Below are 21,780 nucleotides of genomic sequence, written 5' to 3' on the forward strand. Positions count from 1 at the left end.
TTAAACCCTAAGAAGGCATAGCACTGACATAACTTCAGCCCTATGATCATGCCAGTTGTGATTTGAAAAGTAATGAGACCCCCACTTACTACACTATGGGGCCAACTCTGACCTCCCTCGCATGTTCACATTCCTTAGTTTCTTTCTAACCTCCTGTATCACATCTAGAAAGTCTTACTTGAAGGCCCAATTTTGATTGCTCCTAGACTTCCCACAAATTGCTAGATCATCTTTGGGAGCTGATGTTATCATAGGAATTCAAAACAAGAAGCTGCAAATATTCTAACCGTTGGCCTTATCAAACAATTCCTGCCCCAAGTGTTGTTTCAAGCAACAGCTTCCACTCCCTACTCCCCAACCCCCAGGGACAAAAGCATGCGTGGGTCTGGAATGTATGAAAGGAAGTCAGAGATCTTAAAAATTTCAAGGACAAAAAGAAACCTCTACATATGCTCTCTTACGCCTTCACGGCCCATATTTGACTTATGTAAGCTCAAAAGCGTTCGGAAAAATACTTTTAGGTCATAGTATTAAACTTTATGGCCAGCATGGATGTTGTCATTGTTCAAGTAAAAATGAGCAGCTTACCAATCCAAAAATGGGCGGAAGACCTAAATAGACGTTTCTCCAAAGAAGACATACATATGGCAAGAAATATATGAAAAGATGCTCAACATCACTAATCATTAGAGAAATGCAAATAAAAACCACAATGAGGTATCACCTCACACCAGTTAGAATGGCCATCATCAAAAAATCTACAGGGCTTCCCTGGTGGCGCAGTGGTTGAGAATCTGCCTGCCAATGCAGGGGACACAGGTTGGAGCCCTGGTCTGGGAAGATCCCACGTGCCGCGGAGCAGCTGGGCCCGTGAGCCACAATTACTGAGCCTGTGCGTCTGGAGCCTGTGCTCCGCAACAAGAGAGGCCACGATAGTGAGAGGCCCGCGCACCGCGATGAAGAGTGGCCCCCGCTTGCCACAACTAGAGAAAGCCCTCGCACAGAAACGAAGACCCAACACAGACAAAAATAAATAAATACTTAAAAAAAAAAAAAAGACCTTCGATATATGTTAATGACATTAAAATTTCCTTTAAAAAAAAAATCTACAAACAGTTAATGCTGGAGAGGGTGTGGTGAAAAGGGAACCCTCCTGCACTGTTGATGGGAATGTAAATTGACACATTATGAGATACGTTATACATTATGAGAATGTAAATTCTCCATTATGGAGAACAGTATGGAGGTTCCTTAAAAAACTAAAAATAGAACTACCATATGACCCAGCAATCCCACTACTGGGTATATACCCTGAGAAAACCATAATTCAAAAAGATACATGTACTGCAATGTTCACTGCAGCACTATTTACAATAGCCAGGACACGGAACCAACCTAAATGTCCATCGACAGATGAATGGATAAAGAAGATGTGGCACATATATACAATAGAATATTACTCAGCCATAAAAAGGAACGAAATTGAGTTATTTGTAGTGAGGTGGATGGACTTAGAATCTGTCATACAAAGTGAAGTAAGTCAGAAAGAGAAAAACAAATACCGTATGCTAACACATATATATGGAATCTAAAAAAAACGGTACTGATGAACCTAGTGGCATGGCAGGAATAAAGACGCAGATGTAGACAATAGCCTTGAGGACATGGGGGGCGGGGGGCGGGGGAGTGGGACGAAGTGAGAGAGTAGCACTGACATATATACGCTACCAAATGCAAAATGGATGGCTAGTGGGAAGCTGCTGCATAGCACAGGGAGATCAGCTCGGTGCTTTGTGACCACCCAGAGGGGTGGGGTAGGGAGGGTGGGAGGGAGATGCAAGAGGGAGGGGATATGGAGATATATGTATATGTATGGCTGATTCACTCTGTTGTACAGCAGTAACTAACACAACATTGTAAAGAATTTATACTCCAATAAAGATATGAAAAAATAAGATAAAATTATCTATGAAAAAAAAATGAGCAGCTTAGTGTGGTAAAAAATGTAAGAGAAATTTTTATTACTATAGTAATAGTAATTTTTTTTAACATCTTTATTGGAGTATAATTGCTTTACAATGGTGTGTTAGTTTCTGCTGTATAACAAAGTGAATCAGCTATACATAAACAAGTAATAGTAATTTTATGACATGAAACAATTTAACAAATTATACATATTCTTATATGAATAAGAAATTACTTGCTTTTACATTACATTTGTATAGAACTTGAACATTTTTAAAATTCCTTCCTGGATCCTTATAGTAAACTTGTTGCATAAATAGAGTAAATATTTGTAGCATATCCCCCATTTCAGAGAAAGGGAAATCGTTTCAAAGAAATTAAAGACTTTTTCAGGGATCTGTGGAATCAGTCTATTGTTTTGTAATCACACTGTATACCATTTAGGATTTAAACAACACTAGGGTAGCGTTAATCTCATGCTACAAAATTAAAAATTAAGAAGGTGAGGTCTGAAAATTAGAATTGTCACAATTCTTCTTAAGTTATATAAGCCAGATGTAAGACAGAATAATAGATGATAGGCAGCCCATTAGAAAAATAATACTGATAATAATATAACGTCAGCAACAATTATTATTTACTGAGTGCTTATACTATGAGCCAGGTGCTGTTCTAGGTGCCTGACAGGTATTCGCTCATGAAATCCTCACAACACCCCTATGGACTTAACCCTGTTTTAAAGACAGAGGCTTTAAGTAACTTGTGGAAGGTCATAAAACACCACCTCATTTACTTTCTAGAACAGTATTTCTTAAAATATATCCATCGTCCATGGCTTATTACACGGACCGCCAACAGTTTCAGACTTAAAAGTGATTTCGTTAAGGTATATTGCACTAATTGAAAAATGTAGGTTCAATTAAACTACATTTAATTGAAAATGTAGATTTCAATTTTCATAGAAATCCCATGATGGTCTTAATAATCATGACATTCTTAAGGTCATACAAGTTCTTTGCTGCAGTACTCTGGGTGTTTTCTGTCAGCTACCATTCAGTTATCAAGGTGCATCTAATCTTTCTTACTTTATAACATTTACAGGTTGTTTATTATTATTAAATTTGCAATTGTATTATCATTGCTATGTTTTGATATAGCACCATTCTACAAAAAGAAAAAAAAGAAAAAGATACATGGTTCCTTAGTGATTCACCAAAGGCTGATAGTAGAGATAAAAACAGTAACAAACACCAGAACTAAAAATAATATACCTGATTTAAAAAAGACATTTTGCAAAGTTACACTCCTTATAGCAAAAATAATTACACTGAATACTACTGCGTAGAAGCTTATAAAAAAGAGTCTAAAATTAATAACACATATTATGACTAGAAAGAAAGAAGAATGAGCTTCTGGAAAAATTCCATTTTTAAATGACTGCAAGATGTCACATAATACAATACATACAATGAGGAAGGACAACTACTATCATATGTTTTGATATAACTATATTTTACTGTATAGTTGGATAATCCAGTAGAGAAGAATCACATCTGGTCAACTGGTACATATGTAAGGGAAAAGTCAGGAGTACCTTGTTCATTTATCACTAAAAGCCCATGCATCATGAAAAAGACTTCAATGTTCTGGTTTAACTCAAAATATTATATGAATCAGAACATGGGTGTGTTGGAACAAGATGTGTTGAAATCCAAATGGATGATAGAGCACTGATTTGATTTTTTATGCAGCAAACAAAAAGTACATTTCAAATAAGAGGTCTTGCCTGAATGTCGATACTTAAAAACTGCTTTATTCACAGAGAACAGTTGGCACTGACATTTTATATCCTGATCTTGACATTGTCCTTGCCCTTGTCATTACAGGAAATAACGAAAATGTTGAATAAAATTGAATCTTAACTATTAGCTTACAAATTTTCAGAAGGGAGTCTGCAAAACTGTGTAGTAAATACAACACTTTTTCTAACACTGAATTTAGAAAAGAGAGATACAGTCTTTGAATCGACTGATGAGATCAAAATATTTCTTCAGGACACTGACACTGCTGAAAAAGACTATTTCTATGATTGCAAAAAGCTTGCCTATTTGGCTTTCCTCTTCAATATATTCAGTGTTTTATATTGCCTAAGCTTACCATTTTAGTGTCTAAATATCAAAATTTTTAACGTTGAGGGTAAGATACTAGTAATTACTGAGACCATATTGAGGTGCAAACAGTTTAATTGCTGAGAGTTTCACAGTTTACTAACATTTAATGACCTTGTTTTGTCAAGGAAATATTCTGCCAAACATTAAAACATATTAAAGTTAATAGAGACTTTCAAGAGTATACATTCCAATCACCTCATTTTATAAGTGAAGGAACTGAAGCCCAGAAAGGAGAAATTCATCATCTTATCACCATAGAGAGTTAGTGCCAGAGTTATAGTTAGAGCCACGGTCTCCGAACTCATTACTCTAACTAGCACTGTTTCCAGTGCATCCACCCAGCTTCACATTAATAATCGTAAATTGACCTATGAACTTGGCACCCTCACGAAAGAGCCCTCTTTCAAAATGATGACCAAGTGCATAGAGTGGCATTTTTAAATGCCTAACTATATGGAGTATTAAAGGGATAAATTCATGCCTTAGGAGAATTGACAGTTCAATTTCAACAAACAAGTATCAAGTTCCTACCAACTATAAAAAATCAGTGATGTTAGCCATGTGTGAATGTTGAGGTCAAAGACCTGCACATAATAATCTGGAACATAGGAAGTATTGATTATGGGGCTGTCATATGGATTTTGCGACAGTGAGAAAGAGAAAAGAGAATTGTTACTTAGGAGCATTTTTCTTATTCTAAACCCTAAATTAAATTGGTTTCCCATATATAACATGGTAGGAAAATCTTTATTAAATATCCTATTGGGAAAATGAACCGGAATGATCACATACTTATTTATTTATGAAGAGTTAAATCACAGTATTCCAGAGGGGTCTCCTCTATGGACCTATAAATAAGTGAAAGGGCAGGCGGGTGGCAATTCAGCTAAAGGGCTGGGATTTTTTACACCTCTAAGGAAAGACTTAACAACCTTATATGAACCATAGCACAGTTCAGTTGATCTACTTAGGTTTGATTTAGTGGTGGTGAGATTTTTTTTTTTGTTTACCTCACTAGATCACTGGCTTATTATAAAAGAATATAACTCAGGAACAACCAAATGGATGAGAGACAGAGGGCAAGGTATGGGGAAGGGGCTCAGAACTTCCAAGCCCTCTTCAAATGCCCTACTCTCCCAGCACCTCCACATGTTCACCAACCCAGAAGCCCTCCAAATCCCATTCATTTGAGGTTTTATGGAGACTTCATTATGCAAGCATGATTGATTAGCTCATTGACCACTGGTGACTGATTCAACCTCTAGCCCCTCTCCCCTCCCTGGAAATCAGTGGGTGGGACTGAAAGTTCCAACCCCCCAATCAACGCTGGTTCCCCTGGCAACCAGCCCCCTCCTTAGGTGCTTTCCAAAGGTCACCTCATTAACATAAACCCAGTTGTGGTGGAAGTGGTGATGAGATTTGACTAGAGATTTTTATTAGAGATCAGAAAGGCTTTTCTGTAGCTTTTTGCAGTAAAGCATTGGTAACAAAGATTACCTCAAGTTTTTTTAAATAAAGTCCACTCAAATTGTATTCATCATCATCATCACTATAATTTAAAGATCACTTAAGGAATATGCATGAAGACTTCTGATTCTGAACAAGATGGAGTAAATTCATTTCTCCCTAGACCTTCTCTTGAGCACACCTAAAAACTCCGGACAGACACAAGAAGATTCAGAAAGGTGGCATGAAGAGGCAGATGGGTTAAGGACCTGCCCCTTGAACACAGAGGTGAATTTCCTGGGTTTTCTTTTTGTCTCCCTTATATCCCAGATTGGACTCTGCCTGCAACCCGGACATACCAATGGGAGCAGACACAAAAAGGCCCCACCCAAAGCATGTTCCCTTTAGTTAAAGAACCGAAATAGTGAGGCATAGCAGAATAGAAACATCTGTGATCATACTTGCCCAACTCCAGCCAAACACCAGGGGAAACAAATCTTGCTGCCTCCTGCCCTTGGTCAGCTCCTAGGGCAGGAAGCCTGGACTTCCACTCCCCTCCTCCCCAAGGGTAGCAGGCACTCCTCCCCCTCCCAATTAGAGAGTAAGAAAATAATTTCAGAGGAGAAGGAGCCAGCTAAAGGGATTTTTTTTAAACATTCTTTAGGAACATTTAATATTCTTTAAATATTCTTAAATATGATGATCTGGGCAGACACCCTGGCAACTCATATGTGAAACTGACCAGAATGGACATTGGCAGAAGGTTTGATAGCTGAACTACAGTGTGGAATACAGCAAGGTTTTCAGTTTAGCCTCTGGATAGCACACAAACGAAGCAAATTAGAATAGCAGCGCCAAGACTCTGTGAATGAAATTGGGTTTTCTGAGTATACCATAATACACTCGCTAAGAGAGGTGCACCCACTTTCAATTCCTAAGCACGTTTGTTCTGATCAGTTGTTACCCATTTAACCTAAAACTCTCACTGGTACTATGCAACTAAATCCTTTTCAGATGTTATCTCAGAGATACTTGAACCAGAAATCAAAGGACTGATGCAGATCATACATATGGATACGGTTACTGCTAAATATTCCCTGTGTGTGTTTGTGTGTGTGTGTGTGTTTCCATGTGTGTTTTAAGGCCTTGGCACTGTTTTTTTTTTTTTTTCTTTCCTTCTTTGCCTTATGTAAGTTATTTAGAGGGAGTGTGCTGGTGACCCTGGTCTAAGATTACATTAGCCAGAATTAAGAAGCAGGATAGAGAAAAAGCTGTAAGATTTTTTCCAATGAAAAAGTCTTTAATGATACACCATCTGTGGGTATAAGACATTTTCATTTCATAAGATCATGGAGTCCTATTAACTCTGGATTGGAAAATGTTAAATCTTATCGATCTCAACATCGCTTTAATGTTTAAACCTTAAATGCAACTTCCCTGTTGAAGCATTTGTCTGACTTATGTTTGAACACCTTCTTTTTGGGCTATTTATTATATCTGAACAGCTGTTAGTGTTAGGAAAGTCTTCCATATCTGAGCCAAGGTCCTGTTTTCTGTACCTTCTGTTACTTGGGCCTACTTGTTCAATTCCTAGGTGCCATAAAGATCAAGAACAATTGTCTCAGATAACGATCTTTCTAAAACTTCTTTTTTTATTTTATTTATCTACTCATCCCTATTTCAACTGTTTCTCATAAAACATAGTTTTGAGTCTTTTATCTGTATCTTTTTGTCCTTCCTGAATGTGCCCTAGTTTATCTTGTACCTCTTAAAGTACCACCAAATTAAACATTAGTGTGTCCTTCTTCAAGCTTTACTTTAAAATGATTGATTGCCCAAAGGTGAGGACTAGCATCAGACACACTGAAAGTACCCCCTTTCTTTTGACCTTTTAACCTTCCTTTATCTCCATTCTACCGCTTTGTATTCCATTACCTTATCTCATCATTTTTCTTTTCCACAAGTAGATGGTTGGCTCACAGTGTACCTGTCCACTAAAGTATTTTAGAATCTCAGGCAGAGGTAGCAGAGTTCTTATAAACCATCTGGCCCAACTGTGCCCTTGTCCGAACCGAGACCTCAAGGCATTAGTGCCACCATTGGGGACAGGGCCTAAATTGCTTGATTCCTTGACTCAGAACTCAACTATATTTTTATTTGAGCTACTCTTCCATTTGCCTGACTGTTATACAAGAAGCAGTCTTATTTTTGGTAGCTGTGATGAGATGGTTGTTGATTCCCACACCTAGGCCATCTCCCAGGAGTACCTGAGATCAGGGTGGTGAAGAGGCTTAAAGGGGTTTAAAATTCCCAAGATGCGTTGGTCTGTGGGAAGAGATTTTATCTGTTAATAGGAAACAATGAAGGTTTGGAATGTGTTTGAACAGAGTCTATTTTTTGAAAAATACTAAGAAGAGGCCACAATCTCAGGAAACTGTGAAATCAGAGGGTTGGAGAATGTAATGGGGAGAGAGCAAAAGGACATTTCTCAAAACAGCAAACAGCAGTCCTAAGTTCTCATTAAAAAGATGACTCGTTTTAGTCTGATGGTGAAAGGAAACTGCTAAGCATATGCGCCAATGTCTAGAGAATCAAACTTGAAGTCAGTAGCTCCAACTGAGCAGGTAAAGTTCCTGTTTTGTGTGTCCCCAAGTTTTCTCTACCTATTGTACATGTAATTATCATCTCAGTTTATCATGATATATTTGCCTATCTATTCTTTTGCCTTTCATATTCCCTTACAAATTTTCTCTCTCCATAGCAGCTATGAGGCAAGGAATAAGTACAGTTGACCCTTGAACAACATGGGGGGATAGAAGCACCAACATCTGCGTGGTTGAAAATCTGCATATGATTTACAGTTGGTCCTCCTTATTCACTATTCTGAATCTGTGGATTCAACAACTGGGGATCATGTAGTGCTGTAGTATTTACTACTGAAAAAATCATGGGCCCCCATAGTACAAACCCATGTCATTCAAGGGTCAACTGTCTTCCTGTGTCAGTACTGACATAAGTAAGCCCACAACACTTTTTTTTAAATTAACTTCTCACAAGAAGCCAGTGAAGTAGGTATGATTATCCCCATTTTCCAGATAAGAAACTCAGGTTCATACATGTGAACTTTTCCAGTGTCACATAACTAATAAAAGGCAGGACTCTTTTGAATATAGGCCTGTTTCATGTCAAAACCCAAAGTGTGAGAAGTAAAAAAGAACTCCAGTTTTGTCATCAGAAAAGCCTGGATTCAGATTCTGACTCTATTACCGACTAGCTGTGTGATCTCAGACATACCATCTAACCATTTAATCAGTTTCCCTATTGCAAAATGAAGAAACGGGGAACATTTGGCTACACCTAGGATTTCAAAGAAACCTGAAATGGCAAAATGGCATTTCCCTTAACAGTTGGTAAATATTCACTGTTGTGCATGTGGAATCTGCCCCAAAGCCATTCCTTCCTTCTCTGTTTCACCAGGAAACTGAGTGGCTCTGCTACCCTGGGCTGTATCAAGGCAGAAACATCTCAGCCAAGTATGGGGCCTTTGGCATTACAGGAGCCAAGAAAGACCAACATCTGCTTCCGGATGATTGGTCTTATTACAGAGACATGGATTTCAGAGGATGCAACATCCACGTTTGTTTTTTGTTTGTTTGTTTGCTTTTTAACATCTTTATTGGAGTATAATTGCTTTACAATGGTGTGTTAGTTTCTGCTGTATAACAAGGTGAATCAGCTCTACATATACATATATTCCCATATCTCCTCCCCCATGTATGTTTTGTGTAAACTCCCTTCACATGTGGGGCCCTGCTTGGACTTTTTGATTTATTGTTCTTGCCTTCCTTTACCTAATATTTGCTATCATCTCTTCATCTTTCTCCATCTATTTCTGCATCTCCCTCTGCTATGGTATGAATGTTTGTGTTCCCCCAACATTCATATGTTGAAACCTAGTCCCCAAGGTATTAGAAAGCAGGCATGTGGGAGCTGATTAGGTCATGAAGGCAGAGCCCTCATGAATGGAGTTCATGCCCTTATAAGAGAGGCTCCAGAAACCTTCCTGCAATGTGAGGTCACAGCAAAGCAAGACTCTCACCAGACACCGTATCTGCAGGCACCATGATCTTCGCCTCCCAGCTTCCAGCACTCTGAGAATTAAATGTTTGTTGTTTATAAGCCACCAGAGTATGGTCTTCTGTTATACCAGCCCAAAAGGACTGAGACACCCTCTGACTCTCTCTCTCTCAATCTCACAATCATTCCTTCTTTCCTCTGACCCCCTCTCATTTTCCCCACTTTCCAGCCTTCTATAAGATGGCATTTGGGGTTTGAGTCAAGCTGCTTTCTAAGACTATATGTGATAAAGAACTAACCCCAAGAAAACCAAGAGTTGCAGTGGATTACTTTTACATGACTGAGTTTGGGTACTTTCCGAGTTGAATGAAAAACCCATTAATTCTGGAGTTTGGAGTTCACAATTGAAAGGTGTTAGTTTGTATTGCTAAAGTAACCTGTCCTGTCATGTTCGGATAATAAGTAGAGAGAAGCCAGACTACTCTGGTCTTTCCTACAAGCTGAATCAGCGCAGCCACGGGCAGGACCAGCTACGGGATACAAGCCCAGTGATTTGCATCTTGGAGAAAGAGGCTCTATTTCCAATGGAATTCCCCTCATAAAAGATATGACGCTATAGCCAAACTTTTTCATAAATATCATGATTCATCAGTGGGTAAATTGCCATCTAGCATGTGGGTTGTCCAAAACTTGATTTGTACTTGTCTAATCTCAATGCCCAGTTATCTTAAATATGGCTACATGTTTAAATCAGTGGTTCTCAATGTGGGGTGATTTTGACCCCAAGAGACATTTTGCAATGTATAGAGACATTTTTTGGTTGTCACAGCTTAGAAGCAAGGTGAAGTGTGTTGCTTCTGCTGTTGAGTAGCTAAAGGCCAGGGATGCTTCTAACTGTCCTAAAATGCACAGGACAGCCCATCACAACAAAGGATTATTCATCCCAAATAGCAATAAGCCAAAGTTGAGAAACTCCAGCTTAAATGCCTACTGACCTGAATACCTGAAGATTCCACCGTGTAATTGAGCCCTTGATCATCCTATAGAAACAATAATTGTCTGTGAAAAGTCTCTGTCCCTGGTGGCATTTACTAAATGCCTTGTACTACAATCAAATGCTGATTGTTGTTTCTGGATTCAATCTGAAAAATATTCCTAAGAAATAATTCTTACTTCAGTGGGGAAATAATTTTTTTATGGTCTTCTGGATTAATCTTTGATACTATAATTTGAGATCATTTTTGAAAACAGCCAAATCTGGCTTTAAGGTAATTCACTGTGTCTGGTGTCCTAATTATGTGTTGATTTTTTTGGTGCAAGCCTATTAATCTTGGCAAAGTGAAAACTAAAAATTTAGCGTTCGAGCAGAAAGAATAAATCAAAATTGGCTGAATTAACTTTCCTGTGATTCAGGGTTTGTTAACAGTTTCTGTGTTTTGTTTTAGATTTATTTATTTTATTATATCTTTTGCTTTTCTCCATTCCTTTTCCAGAGTTCCAGTATAATTACACTGTAATCTTCAGCAGTGTCTCATTACTTGCACAAAAACTCAACCCATTATTTATAGATAATGAATTCCAGCAGGATCATTCTGATAGCCCTGAACTTCTGGAAAATCTGACTTCTTGGATCTCCCTCCTTCTGGCTCTTATACCTTCATTTCCCTTCCAAAGAAGATTCTTTGCCTCATTCATTTTCATTAGATTTATTGGGGGAACAGCATTAATCCAGGGGCCTGTTATGAGATTTTCCCAGAAATGGGCAGAATAGTAGTGCAAGGAATAACACTGCATAAGGTAGCTTTTATTTTCAGGGTCTATCCCGTTTGGAAAATAATGTAACTGGCATGCTATGTGTATCAAATTAATTTTGTTAAGTTCGTGTTTTCAGTGTGTGTCTTACAATTAGCGGTCATCAGCAATGTCACAGAGATGGGAACTGGGGTTCTTAGATTCTAATCCTGGCTCTTCCATTAAACTGCTGGGTAAATTTGGACAACTTGATTCTTTTTCAGATTTTATTTTCCCATCTTTAAAATGGGAGGATGGGAACACAAATGTTCTATGAATGTGGCAGGGAGCAGTTGCAGAAAGATGGGGAGCCAAGAGGAGAGGGAAATGAATATCTTTCCCAACATATGCTCAACTCATGCACAAATCATATGGAGAAAAGGGACATAAAAAGAATTTCATAGAAGTAGACGCCTAGGTCTGTGGAGCAAATTAAATAAGAGGCTCTATGGCCTTCATTTTATTAGAACCAAAGCCCTAACATTACCTCTACCACTACCTGCTTCTCTCCTCCCTTGATTGATCCCATCAACCCTCTCCTTTGCAGATGTAATTTCACTGCGTAGATCACCAGTAGGACACGGAATGTGAAAGGAGAGAGAGAAAGAGAGAAATAAGTATAGAAAACAATGTAAAGCAGAGAGGGGTGTGGTCAAGTGAAATCAGCTTCTTCTGACTATAGCCTGCAGCTCTCCTCAGTGCTAAACCCCAAAAATCATACACACGGCACTGAAACATACCATACAGAAGGCTGACTACAAATCATTTTTTTTTAAAGATGTGTTTGGGCCATTTGGCAAATGAGGGCCAGCTCTCATGGAAATTACATAGCTAGGAAGTCAGACAGCAGGAAAGGAGAGATGAATAAAAGGACAGAAAAAGCATTATAGGAGAAAAGCTGAATGGAAAAAAAGACAGGAGAAATTATTTTTCCTAATGAGAAATGCAAAATTTTCCACCAGACAACAGTGACTCTTGGCTAAGTGGCCAACATATCACGTGAATGAAAAGGCAGGGTGGGTGGGGTGATCCAGGAAGCAGGGCCTTGTATCTGCACTGTCTCTGGAGGCACCAGGTCAACCGCAGGTCTCAGTGGCACCACTGATTCACCAGACTGCCCCTCAGGAGGTAGCAATACCCACTGCACAGAGTCCGGAAAAAGCACTGGACTAAAAATTAAAATATCCACATTCCAACCCAGCTCTGCTTGCTGACCCTCCTTGATTTGTCATGGAACCTCTGAGGCCAGTGTCATCAGCTATTAAGTGACAGGGATAGACTTCTTCATGATTTCTGAGGTTCCTTCAAGCTGTAGCATTTTTACCGTTTTAATAATTATCACTCCTCACCCTTGCAAGACCGCATTTCTTAAGGAAAATACTTATCCCTCCCTCTCTCACCCCTGCTTCACTGCCCCAAACCAATTATTTAACTTGGAGAGAGAGGGTTGAACAAGATGCTCTCTTGGAGTTCCTTCCAGCTCTCTGAGATCGGGGATTCTAAGACACTCAAGTTTACTCAATTCCTTAGTAATACAAAAGAACCCTTATTACACCAAATCCAATCAGTTTTCATTTCAGGCGAAACCATCCACTTTGCAGAATTTTCAAACTCCCTCCACGAAGCAAACTGACATTTTATCAAACATTCCCAAAAGAATACCACACACCTATCCCTTTGGAGTTTATCACTGAGCAAATGATATTCCTGACAGAATACATTTGCTTCTCAGAGATGGGATCTGTGGAGACAAGCAGTTTATTACTTTCTTTTATTAAAACTTGCAAAGGAATACCTGATTCGCCAGACTGAGATAGGAGAAAACCTGTAAGCAAGTGCTCCCCTCACCTAATTGAATTTTAAGCTGCTGTGGCACTGACTATTTGCAATCACAATGGATGACTGATAAAGAGCTGACTGGGCCTGCAAATGGTCAGCCTCCTGGAAGGAAACAAAAGAAATTCTATCTGCTTAGCACACAGGAACTAAGAGCTGGCTACACAAAGAAGCTCCCAGGTTTCCTTCCTAAGGAGTGGGACAGAAAGATGATGACTAGTGGATTTTGATGATTCAAGCTCAAAAAAAAAAAAAAAGAAAAAGTCCAAATGTAAGAAGAAAAAAAAAAGTCTCACCCCTTGAGGAAATAACCACCAGGAAACTTCAAAACAACTATTTCAAGAAGACGTAAAATCAACTTCCTATTTGAAATAATTTGGGGACAAAATGTACATAGTCTACATATAGGTAAAAAGAGATTTAAATATGGGATTTGGGAAAAGTTTTTATTCTGAACTAATAGAATATATATCATGCACATGTCATGTGGCCTACGTTTCAAACTTTTTTAAAGGCCTTCATCTAGAAAGAGAAAGAAGTTGATAAAGCAGAACAAGAGTGAGGAAAATCCTTGAACTTACTTTTTTTCTTTTCTAGAAACCACTAATAAAATAAATTATGGTCAAGAAAAAGGAAGTTTAGGGAGCTGACTCTAGGAGGGAGATAGAATTGCCTAACTTAATTGCATTTCCTTTCCCCCCCACCTCTAATCTTAAGAAGAAAAACAAAGGTCAAATAGCACAAAGCACCAACTTAGAAACAAAACATGGAGGGGCAAGCTTGTTTTAAGTAAAACACATAAATAAGCAGCACTGGTTGTCTTTTTTTTTTTTTTAATTTTTTTTTCTTTTACTAAATGGTTGGGAACACTGAAAGAAAAACAGATACTGTCAAAGTATGCCTGATTATAAAGTACACAGATAAGAAAAAAGAAAAGGATCTCGCTTACATTTGTTTAAATTCCACAAATGTACATAAAACAGGCACAGTGTGTCAAGAATTTTCCAAAGCATAGTTTTAGGAAATAAGGATTAAATTAGAAAAAAAAATGGAGGGGGAGGGAAAGGAGGTTTGCAACATTAGCCAGAACTTGCAAGTAGAAGAGAGTGAAAAGTCAAGGAATCTACAGTCCTATAACTTTCTCCCCCAACTGACCAGCCAGGAAACCAAATAACTAATTTGAGAAAACCTCCTGCCGCCACACAGAAATCTTTTTCAACAATATTTCATACACGAGCAACCAAACTATCATTCATTCAACAAACATATACTGAGCATTTACTGCTACTGCCCCCTGTTTTAGGTATTTGGGGGGAATATAAATGCTGAGACCCAACTCAGACCTACTGAACCGAAATCTCCAATTTTAAATCACATTTTTAATGCCCAGGGGATTCATAATAATTATGCATCTGCTCATCTTCCAGATCTGGAAACTCCTATTTTAGGAGGTGCAAAAATGACTGTGACCATTCTTGATCTCAAGGAGCTCACATAAGTGATGCACAAATATATGAATTTCTCCAAAACAAGGTTCAAAGTGAAACATGATATGAGAGGAACATATTCTCTACTGTGGACATTCAGAGGAGCGAGAAATGATGGATTGTTGGGGGTTGCAGAGGGAGTTAAAGAGGATCTCACAGAAATAGGTATATTTGTCCTAGTACAGTTACCATTTGAACACACAGAGAGGAAGGTGGGAAAATCTACTGTTATAACTAATAATAATAAGAGATACATCTCCAGTGTTTCTGGAAACAGAAATGGGCCCTGTCCCCGGTGCTTTATATAAATCCTCTCTTAAACCTAAACCAATCACGTAGGTCCCATTATTTCCCCATTTTGCAGATGGGGAAACTAAAGCTTAGAAAGTTTATGTGATTTGCTCGCAGTCACAGAGCTAGAGATTGAAGAGCTAAAGTTCAATCCCAGATCGATCCCATGCCAGAGCCTACATGCCTCCCAAAGAAGAATAAATAAACCCAGATGTGCAGAAGTGTCAGACACATAAAATTAAGCATCCATTGTTCCCTCTAGCTGAAGGATGGCAGAGTGGGAGGAGATTGGGCCTGTAAAGTTAAGGGGCGGCCAGGCTGAGGGGTGCTGTATTCAACACTGTGGGCTCTATACAGAAGCAAGGGGAAACCAGCGAAGGTTTCCAAGCAGAGACTGCTCTGATTAAAGCTTTATCTTAGGTTTTAGTCTGTGAATCATGAGTTACATCTTACAATCTGAAATAATAAAATTTGATAGTTTGAAGAGTCTCACCCTGCCTTTAAACAAAAAAGTGTGGATAGGATCTAAGTGGAACTACCACCTCGTAGCTGTCCAGAGGATTTCCCAGCATGCCAGGGCTTAAGGAAGATTCTACAGAATAGCCCTTAAGATAAATGCAGTGAGTGTCTGTTACCCCACAGGACAAGGACTGACTCATTCCTGGAGCTGTCCAAATCTGGCAAAAGGATAGCCCTGGGGACTCAGCATTCCCTGGGACCTGAGGTGACTCCACGGGACAGTGGATGTGCACAGGCATGATCAAGTATTGGCAGAGCCCAGACCCCTGACTCCCGGTCCTGTGCTCAATTCATCAAATCAAATCGTATGTGACACTGGGTGAGCCCCTTCCCCAGTCTGGATTTCCCTTTCCTCATCTGTGAAATGAGAAATTGATCTCAACAGGCCTTATATTTTACAATTCTCAATCTTTCCCTTCCAACATTCTAGCATAAAGAATCCGCTTCCATCAGTGGCTCACTAACTGGGATTTGGGGGAGGAACGGCATCTCCCAAGAGCTTCTACAGTTTGCAAACCCCTAGCTGAGAATAAATGTGTTTCCTTATCTCTAGGAAGTCTGCTAGTTCTGACCATATTACAGGAGTCACAATTCTCAAATCTTGGCTACAAAGTCCTCACTGAATTCAACCTGGCCCAGGATTATTCTTTTCAAATGCAGACTGGATCACTGATATCCAAAGTAAGTAAGCAACACAAGGTACCATGATCATATGCAGGTATATGCAGGGAACCCCTCTGTCATCAGGGAATGAACACTTTAGGATTCAAACCTGCCAGAGCCCAAAGATACTGTTATTTTGAGAGTTCTGTTTTGCTCTCAGAAGATTGTGTGTGTGTGTGTGTGTGTGTGCATTTATGAGTGAAATTCCCAAGAAGCCAAGCAAAGGCTAAAATTGTGGAGTTCTTGCAGGGAGAGAACACCTTATTCGATGTTCATAAAGATGCTCCTGTAAACTCCAACCCATCAAAAATGAATTTCCAAAGGGGTAAGAAGATTTCCTCCTTAAAAGATTATCAATTATGTAGAAATTGTACCTATCGGAGTGGAGCTGAACAGGAAGCAGATGCAAGATTTGTTCTGCTCAGAAACATTGCCAGTAAAAGAGAAATTAGCACATGAACTCACATATTTTTGAAAGGACTTCTTAAACTTCACTGGTTCATCAGACCACAGCCAGTAGTTCACCCACAGAGCTACCTGTGAATGACTATCTCCTGTAATCAAGTCACTGAAAAAAACTGAGGCATGTTAAAGCTATGGCTTCATCTTCTTTGACCTCCAACCAGGAGATGGGAGCAGGAGAATGATCAATGTTAACATTAGCAGTGAAGCAAGTGTAATTACAGAACCAAAGACACTCACATTTTGAGAGTTACCTCGTGGTTATTTATTTTTATAGGAGTGAAAATAAATATGCATTCCTTTTCCAGACCTGAAAAAGGAAAATGTGCCCAAGATGTGTGACAGAACAATCAGCAGGACTACCAACCTCACATCTCCGACTCCTGGGAAGACAGTATTACAGGGGGACCAAACTCGACCACCCACATTCTGCTCTGGGAACTAGCTTAGTATATCTTCAGCTGTCGGATACTCACAGGCCCCTCTCTGCCTGCTATTGACTGATTTCTCTAAGACTACCAAAAACTGTGCCACTCATCTAAAAGAAAGCAGATTTATACTTAATACATGCCTCAGCAAATGTTTCAGGAGGCACAAGCAAATAGAAGACAAATCCTGGAAAGGATTCAGGCTTTCTCCTTATTTCTTGCCCAAGATACTAAATGTAGCAACTTAGCCAGAGCACTGGGAGTTAAGAGTTAGTTACAGTTGTGATTTCCTGAACTCTACCAAAAACTGCAAATCTGCAGAGAGCCCTACCAACTGTGAGCTCAGAGACCCTGTGGGATGAGCTTCAAAAGACGTTAGAATATCTGCACCTGGTGTGTATTTTTCACCACTTCAGAAATGCAGCCTGATCCATTGGTTGGCATGACCAACCAACCCCCAAAGCTGCCACTTCTCCAACAGCTGGAGAACAGACATTGATATACTGACAGAGAAAGGCAGAAGGGGGAGAAAGTGTAAGTTCAGAGCAACATGGATGAGTGAGAGTGGGAGATTGAGGAACACAGGCTAAATTCTCTCTGCCGAAGCATTCACATAGATCTTTAAAACTGTGAATGTGGGGGAAGATGTCAATATACACCGTCTACATCCTGGCACTAACTTCAGGCAAGCTGAATACACAAAAATAAAACCAGAAAGAGGGAGCATCTGATGGTGAATAACTCAGTCCGATGCTTACCTCCAGAAACTGGAAGCCCTCTATCAAAGGAGAAAGAGTCAGCACTTTGGGTACTTTCAGTGAGACTGCCTCACACAGATTCACCTCTTCCATGCATACCTCCTCTTTAACCTTTGATCTTTCCTTTTTGTGCTAAGTGCAGGGGGATAGGCAGAGGGATGGGTTTCGGAGCAAGTCTACTTTTAACTCTGCTGTTTTGAGACCCCTCTCTTTTAAACTTCAAAGAAAAGGTGCAGACTAGCTTGTAGGAGGGATGAGGGAGCGGAGGTGGAAGAGAAACTGGGTGAAGCTAGACCAGGGAATGAAGCGAGAGGAGACCTTATACTAGACCCGGCTCTACCAACGTTCAGACATTAGTGCTGAATGGGTACTTTAAACGTCTTATCGGTACAGTCCTCTTTTTGAGAGAGAAGTGGATGCCGAAAGAGCTAATGGCTTGCCCAAGTTCATCGAGTGTTGGTTACAGAGCTCGGGCCACCAGCTATGTAGATCCACACATGAGACAGAACCGTTAAAGGAGACCCAGTCTGACTCGCTAAGGAGCAGCGCGACGGCCAAGAGACGGGAGCCGCGGGGAGGGCTGGAGCGCATCCCAGGGCAGCGGGGGGCGTGAGGTGTGCGCTCTGGGTACCTTGATGTAGGCCCGCTGCAGGTAGTTGTAGGGCACTCGGCGCTGGAAGTCGCTGCGCACATCCTCGCTGGCGCGGTGGCGGGACGCGGGGCCCCCGAGGCGCTGGCTCTGGCAACTGCGGTAGCAGCGCGCCCGCTCAAGCAGGGCGCGGAAGAAGGGTAGCTCGGCCCCCGGGCCAGCGCCGGGGGGCACGAGCGGGCGGCGCGCGGCGCAGTGGCGGGCGCAGCGTGCGCGGATCTCCCGCAGGCGCCGGTGGCTGCGCAGCGCCGCTTCTAGGTCGCGCACGGCCACCTCGTAGTCCCCGCTGTAGTAGGCGGCCACGCCGCTGGCGTAGAGCAGGTCGAAGGGCTGCAGAGGCCCGGGCTCGGGCTCGCGCTCCGGGCACTGGCCGTCAGGGGGGCCGCCCCACAGCGGCGGCGGCAGCAGTAGCCAGGGCAGCAGCAGCGGCAGCTGCGCCCAGATGCGCTCCCGCATCCTCCGCCGCGGACGGGCGCCGGCCGGCCACGCTCGCAGTCGGCTCCGGGCGCTTGGCGTCCAGGCCCCGTCTCCCGGCTCCGCGGGCGAGATCGCCGGCCCCGCCGCCAGCCGGTTGCCCTGGGAGCCTCAGGTGACCGGCGGCGCTCGGCGGACTGAGAGGCGGAGGCCGGCTCGGACGGCCGCTCTTAAAGGGACGCCCACAGCTCACACGCTCCTCCTGCTGCCCGAGCCTCCGCGAGCCGCTCGCCGGCGCCCAGCGCGCGCCCTGCAGGCTCCCGGCTGCAGCCGCCGGGAGGCCAGGGCCCACACACCCCAGTGCCAGCCAGAGAGCCAGCGCCGCTGGGGGCCAGCCCGGGGCGGGGCGGGGGGCAGAGCCTGACGCGTGGGGTCCATTCGAGTTTGCAGAATGGACATGATTACTCCCTTTTTAGAGAGGAAGAAAAGCCGGCTTAGTGAGGATAGGGCTTTCATCATTTTCTGAAATGTGTCCGTGACCTCGCAGTTTGCAGCGTCCTTCACCTTCACATGAAGCAGTGAAGCTCCCTCTCCGGCTGTGAGGAAAGCCCTAGAGGGCCAGTTGGCCCCGTTGGGAGGCCTGAGGAGAAAGGTGATTAGTCCACGTTTATAGAACTGTGAAAAAGCGAAGGCAGGACTCAACCCTGGGCCTTCAGAATCAAAGCTTGCTTACTGCTCCGTCTCTTAGAGAAGGCCCCACCCTTGTTTCTCATCTCACTTTGTATGGGTGTGTGTCTGTGCATTGGGGCACGGAGTAGGGACACGGGAACAGTGAATAGCCCACCTTTCTGTGCGGAGGAGGGTGTCACAGGACCCAGAGAATTGTTGGAATGGCTGTACTTACACTCCGCCTGGGTCAGTTTACCAGCGCCGTAAACTTGCACAACTGAGCCTTACTTAGGTTCCTCATCTACTATTGACAGACAAATATCCCAACACGTCAAACGGTTTTCAGATCTAAAATTCTGTTTGCAAGAGTTGAACAAAGAGGCAATTGAATAAACCCAGTACTCCCAGGACTTAAGCAATGAGCATCAGTCTAGGAATGGGAAAGCTGACAGAAATGGGTGCCAGACTCCAAAGGACTAGCTGGAGGCTTTCCTGTTCCTCTGTTTCTCCTCCCTCTTAAATATCTTCTGAGCCAAGGTGTTCCCTTCTTTCCTGTTCCTTGGCTTCACACTCTCACAAGGATTCCTGAGAGCTTATGCACTGGACCCTTGACTCCAGCCTGCCTCCTGGAAACATTCCTGTGGTCTCCTAGTGCTTGTGGCAATCTCACCCAAGTCTCCCTGGCCACTGGGATGGTGAGCAAGAGGGAAGGGCAACAGGAAAGAACACTTACCGAGTAGCTGGTATGAATTCCCCAAAGAAGGTTTTTCCGTGGAATCACCACTAGGCCCAGGAGGCTGCCAGAGTTTCATGCTCATTCCTTCACTCATTTTGTTGGGTTTGACCACTCTGGCCATAAACAGCCTTGGCTCTGTAACTCCAAGGGACCCCAAAGAATCATGCTCTTATTACTTTTCTCCACCAAACCTCACTTATTTGGCTTATTCCACTGATGGAAAAGCTTCACCTTGGAGCTATGTCCTCAATACTTTGGATGTTCAGTATTCCAGAATTTGCACTTAGGTCATCCACCCAGACTTTTGCTCTAAGGATTTGTCTCTCTTTTCAGATAAAGACTTTGGAGTCCGGAGTTATTAATCCACTTGTGGAAGGTTTTGAAGCATATTGGCTAGGAAGTCCTGTTGTGGGACTGAGGGCAAAGTTCCAGGATGCTTTGCTATGGATTATCTCTACATTCCATGACATTTCCACATCATTTAATATATTTCAATTAAATTTATATCTTTGGATACCTACTCTCAAAGTAGGTACTGTGGGGGAAAGGGCTATAATACAAGGGCTAGTCTAACATCTACCATATAATAGAAATGGTAGATGTTAGATTAGATTCAAAGTGCTATAGAAATGCAGAGCCTGCAAAGATGGCTTCTGGTTGAAGGATCTAAGAAAACTTAGGGGACGAATTGGCACTGGCACAGAATCAAAAGCTTACAGGTTGTAGCCATACCAAACTTTATGCTGATTACCAAACTGACATTTGCTTTCAAACCTTCTGCATGTCCTATTACCTTTTCTCCCTCTGTACAAACCCTATCTGACTTTATAGAAAGTGTTCAATTGGCATCTCAAATGTGCTTGAAGATTGGAATCATTTGAGAAGGCAAAAGTTCTGATATCTGGTTCTCACTCTGAGAGATTCTGATTTAATTGGTCTGGGGTTTGGCCTGAGCATTGAGATTTTTAAATGTTCCCTAAGTGATTCTAATAGGAAGCCAAGATTGAGAACCACTGGTCTAGAGTCAATGCCATAGCCCAAAGAGTAAGTCTATGAGTCAGGGCCCAGGTGCATAGAGGATTCATGAGTCTGAGATGTGCCATCCCTCAGATCTCACCTCCCCAAGAAGGAAAATCTGATCTGCCTTTTAAGGCTGAGCCAGAACAAAATTCATGACCATATGGTGATAGAAGGCACATGATTGCACACGGGTGGAGCAATTGATTCCAGGCAATGCTCTACCTAATGGTATCAATGCTGTGTTGAGAAAGTCCTCTCTCGCATTTCTGCTTTCTGGGTTTACCAAGAATGCACTTCTTCTTTACCTGGGTCATGTCTTAGACAACTGGGTCCCACCTCAGAGATTATGATTCGCCAAGTCTGGGGTGGAGCCCAAAAATGTGCATTTCTAACAAATT

The 21,780-nt window shown here is 41.8% G+C and overlaps 1 protein-coding gene across 1 annotated transcript in view; it reads right to left on the minus strand.

The window, feature by feature from the left end:
- Window positions 1-19,288, minus strand: part of P3H2 (prolyl 3-hydroxylase 2) — a 154,438-nt gene extending 135,150 nt beyond the window's left edge. The window contains exon 1 of the mRNA XM_059920771.1: window positions 18,526-19,288. Within this exon, the coding sequence (XP_059776754.1) occupies window positions 18,526-18,999 (474 nt within the window). The 5' untranslated portion in view covers window positions 19,000-19,288. The remainder of the gene's footprint in view (window positions 1-18,525) is intronic.
- Between the last annotated feature and the right edge of the window lie 2,492 nt (window positions 19,289-21,780).

Source organism: Balaenoptera ricei, chromosome 4 (assembly GCF_028023285.1).
Source record: "Balaenoptera ricei isolate mBalRic1 chromosome 4, mBalRic1.hap2, whole genome shotgun sequence".
Classification (NCBI taxonomy): domain Eukaryota; kingdom Metazoa; phylum Chordata; class Mammalia; order Artiodactyla; family Balaenopteridae; genus Balaenoptera; species Balaenoptera ricei.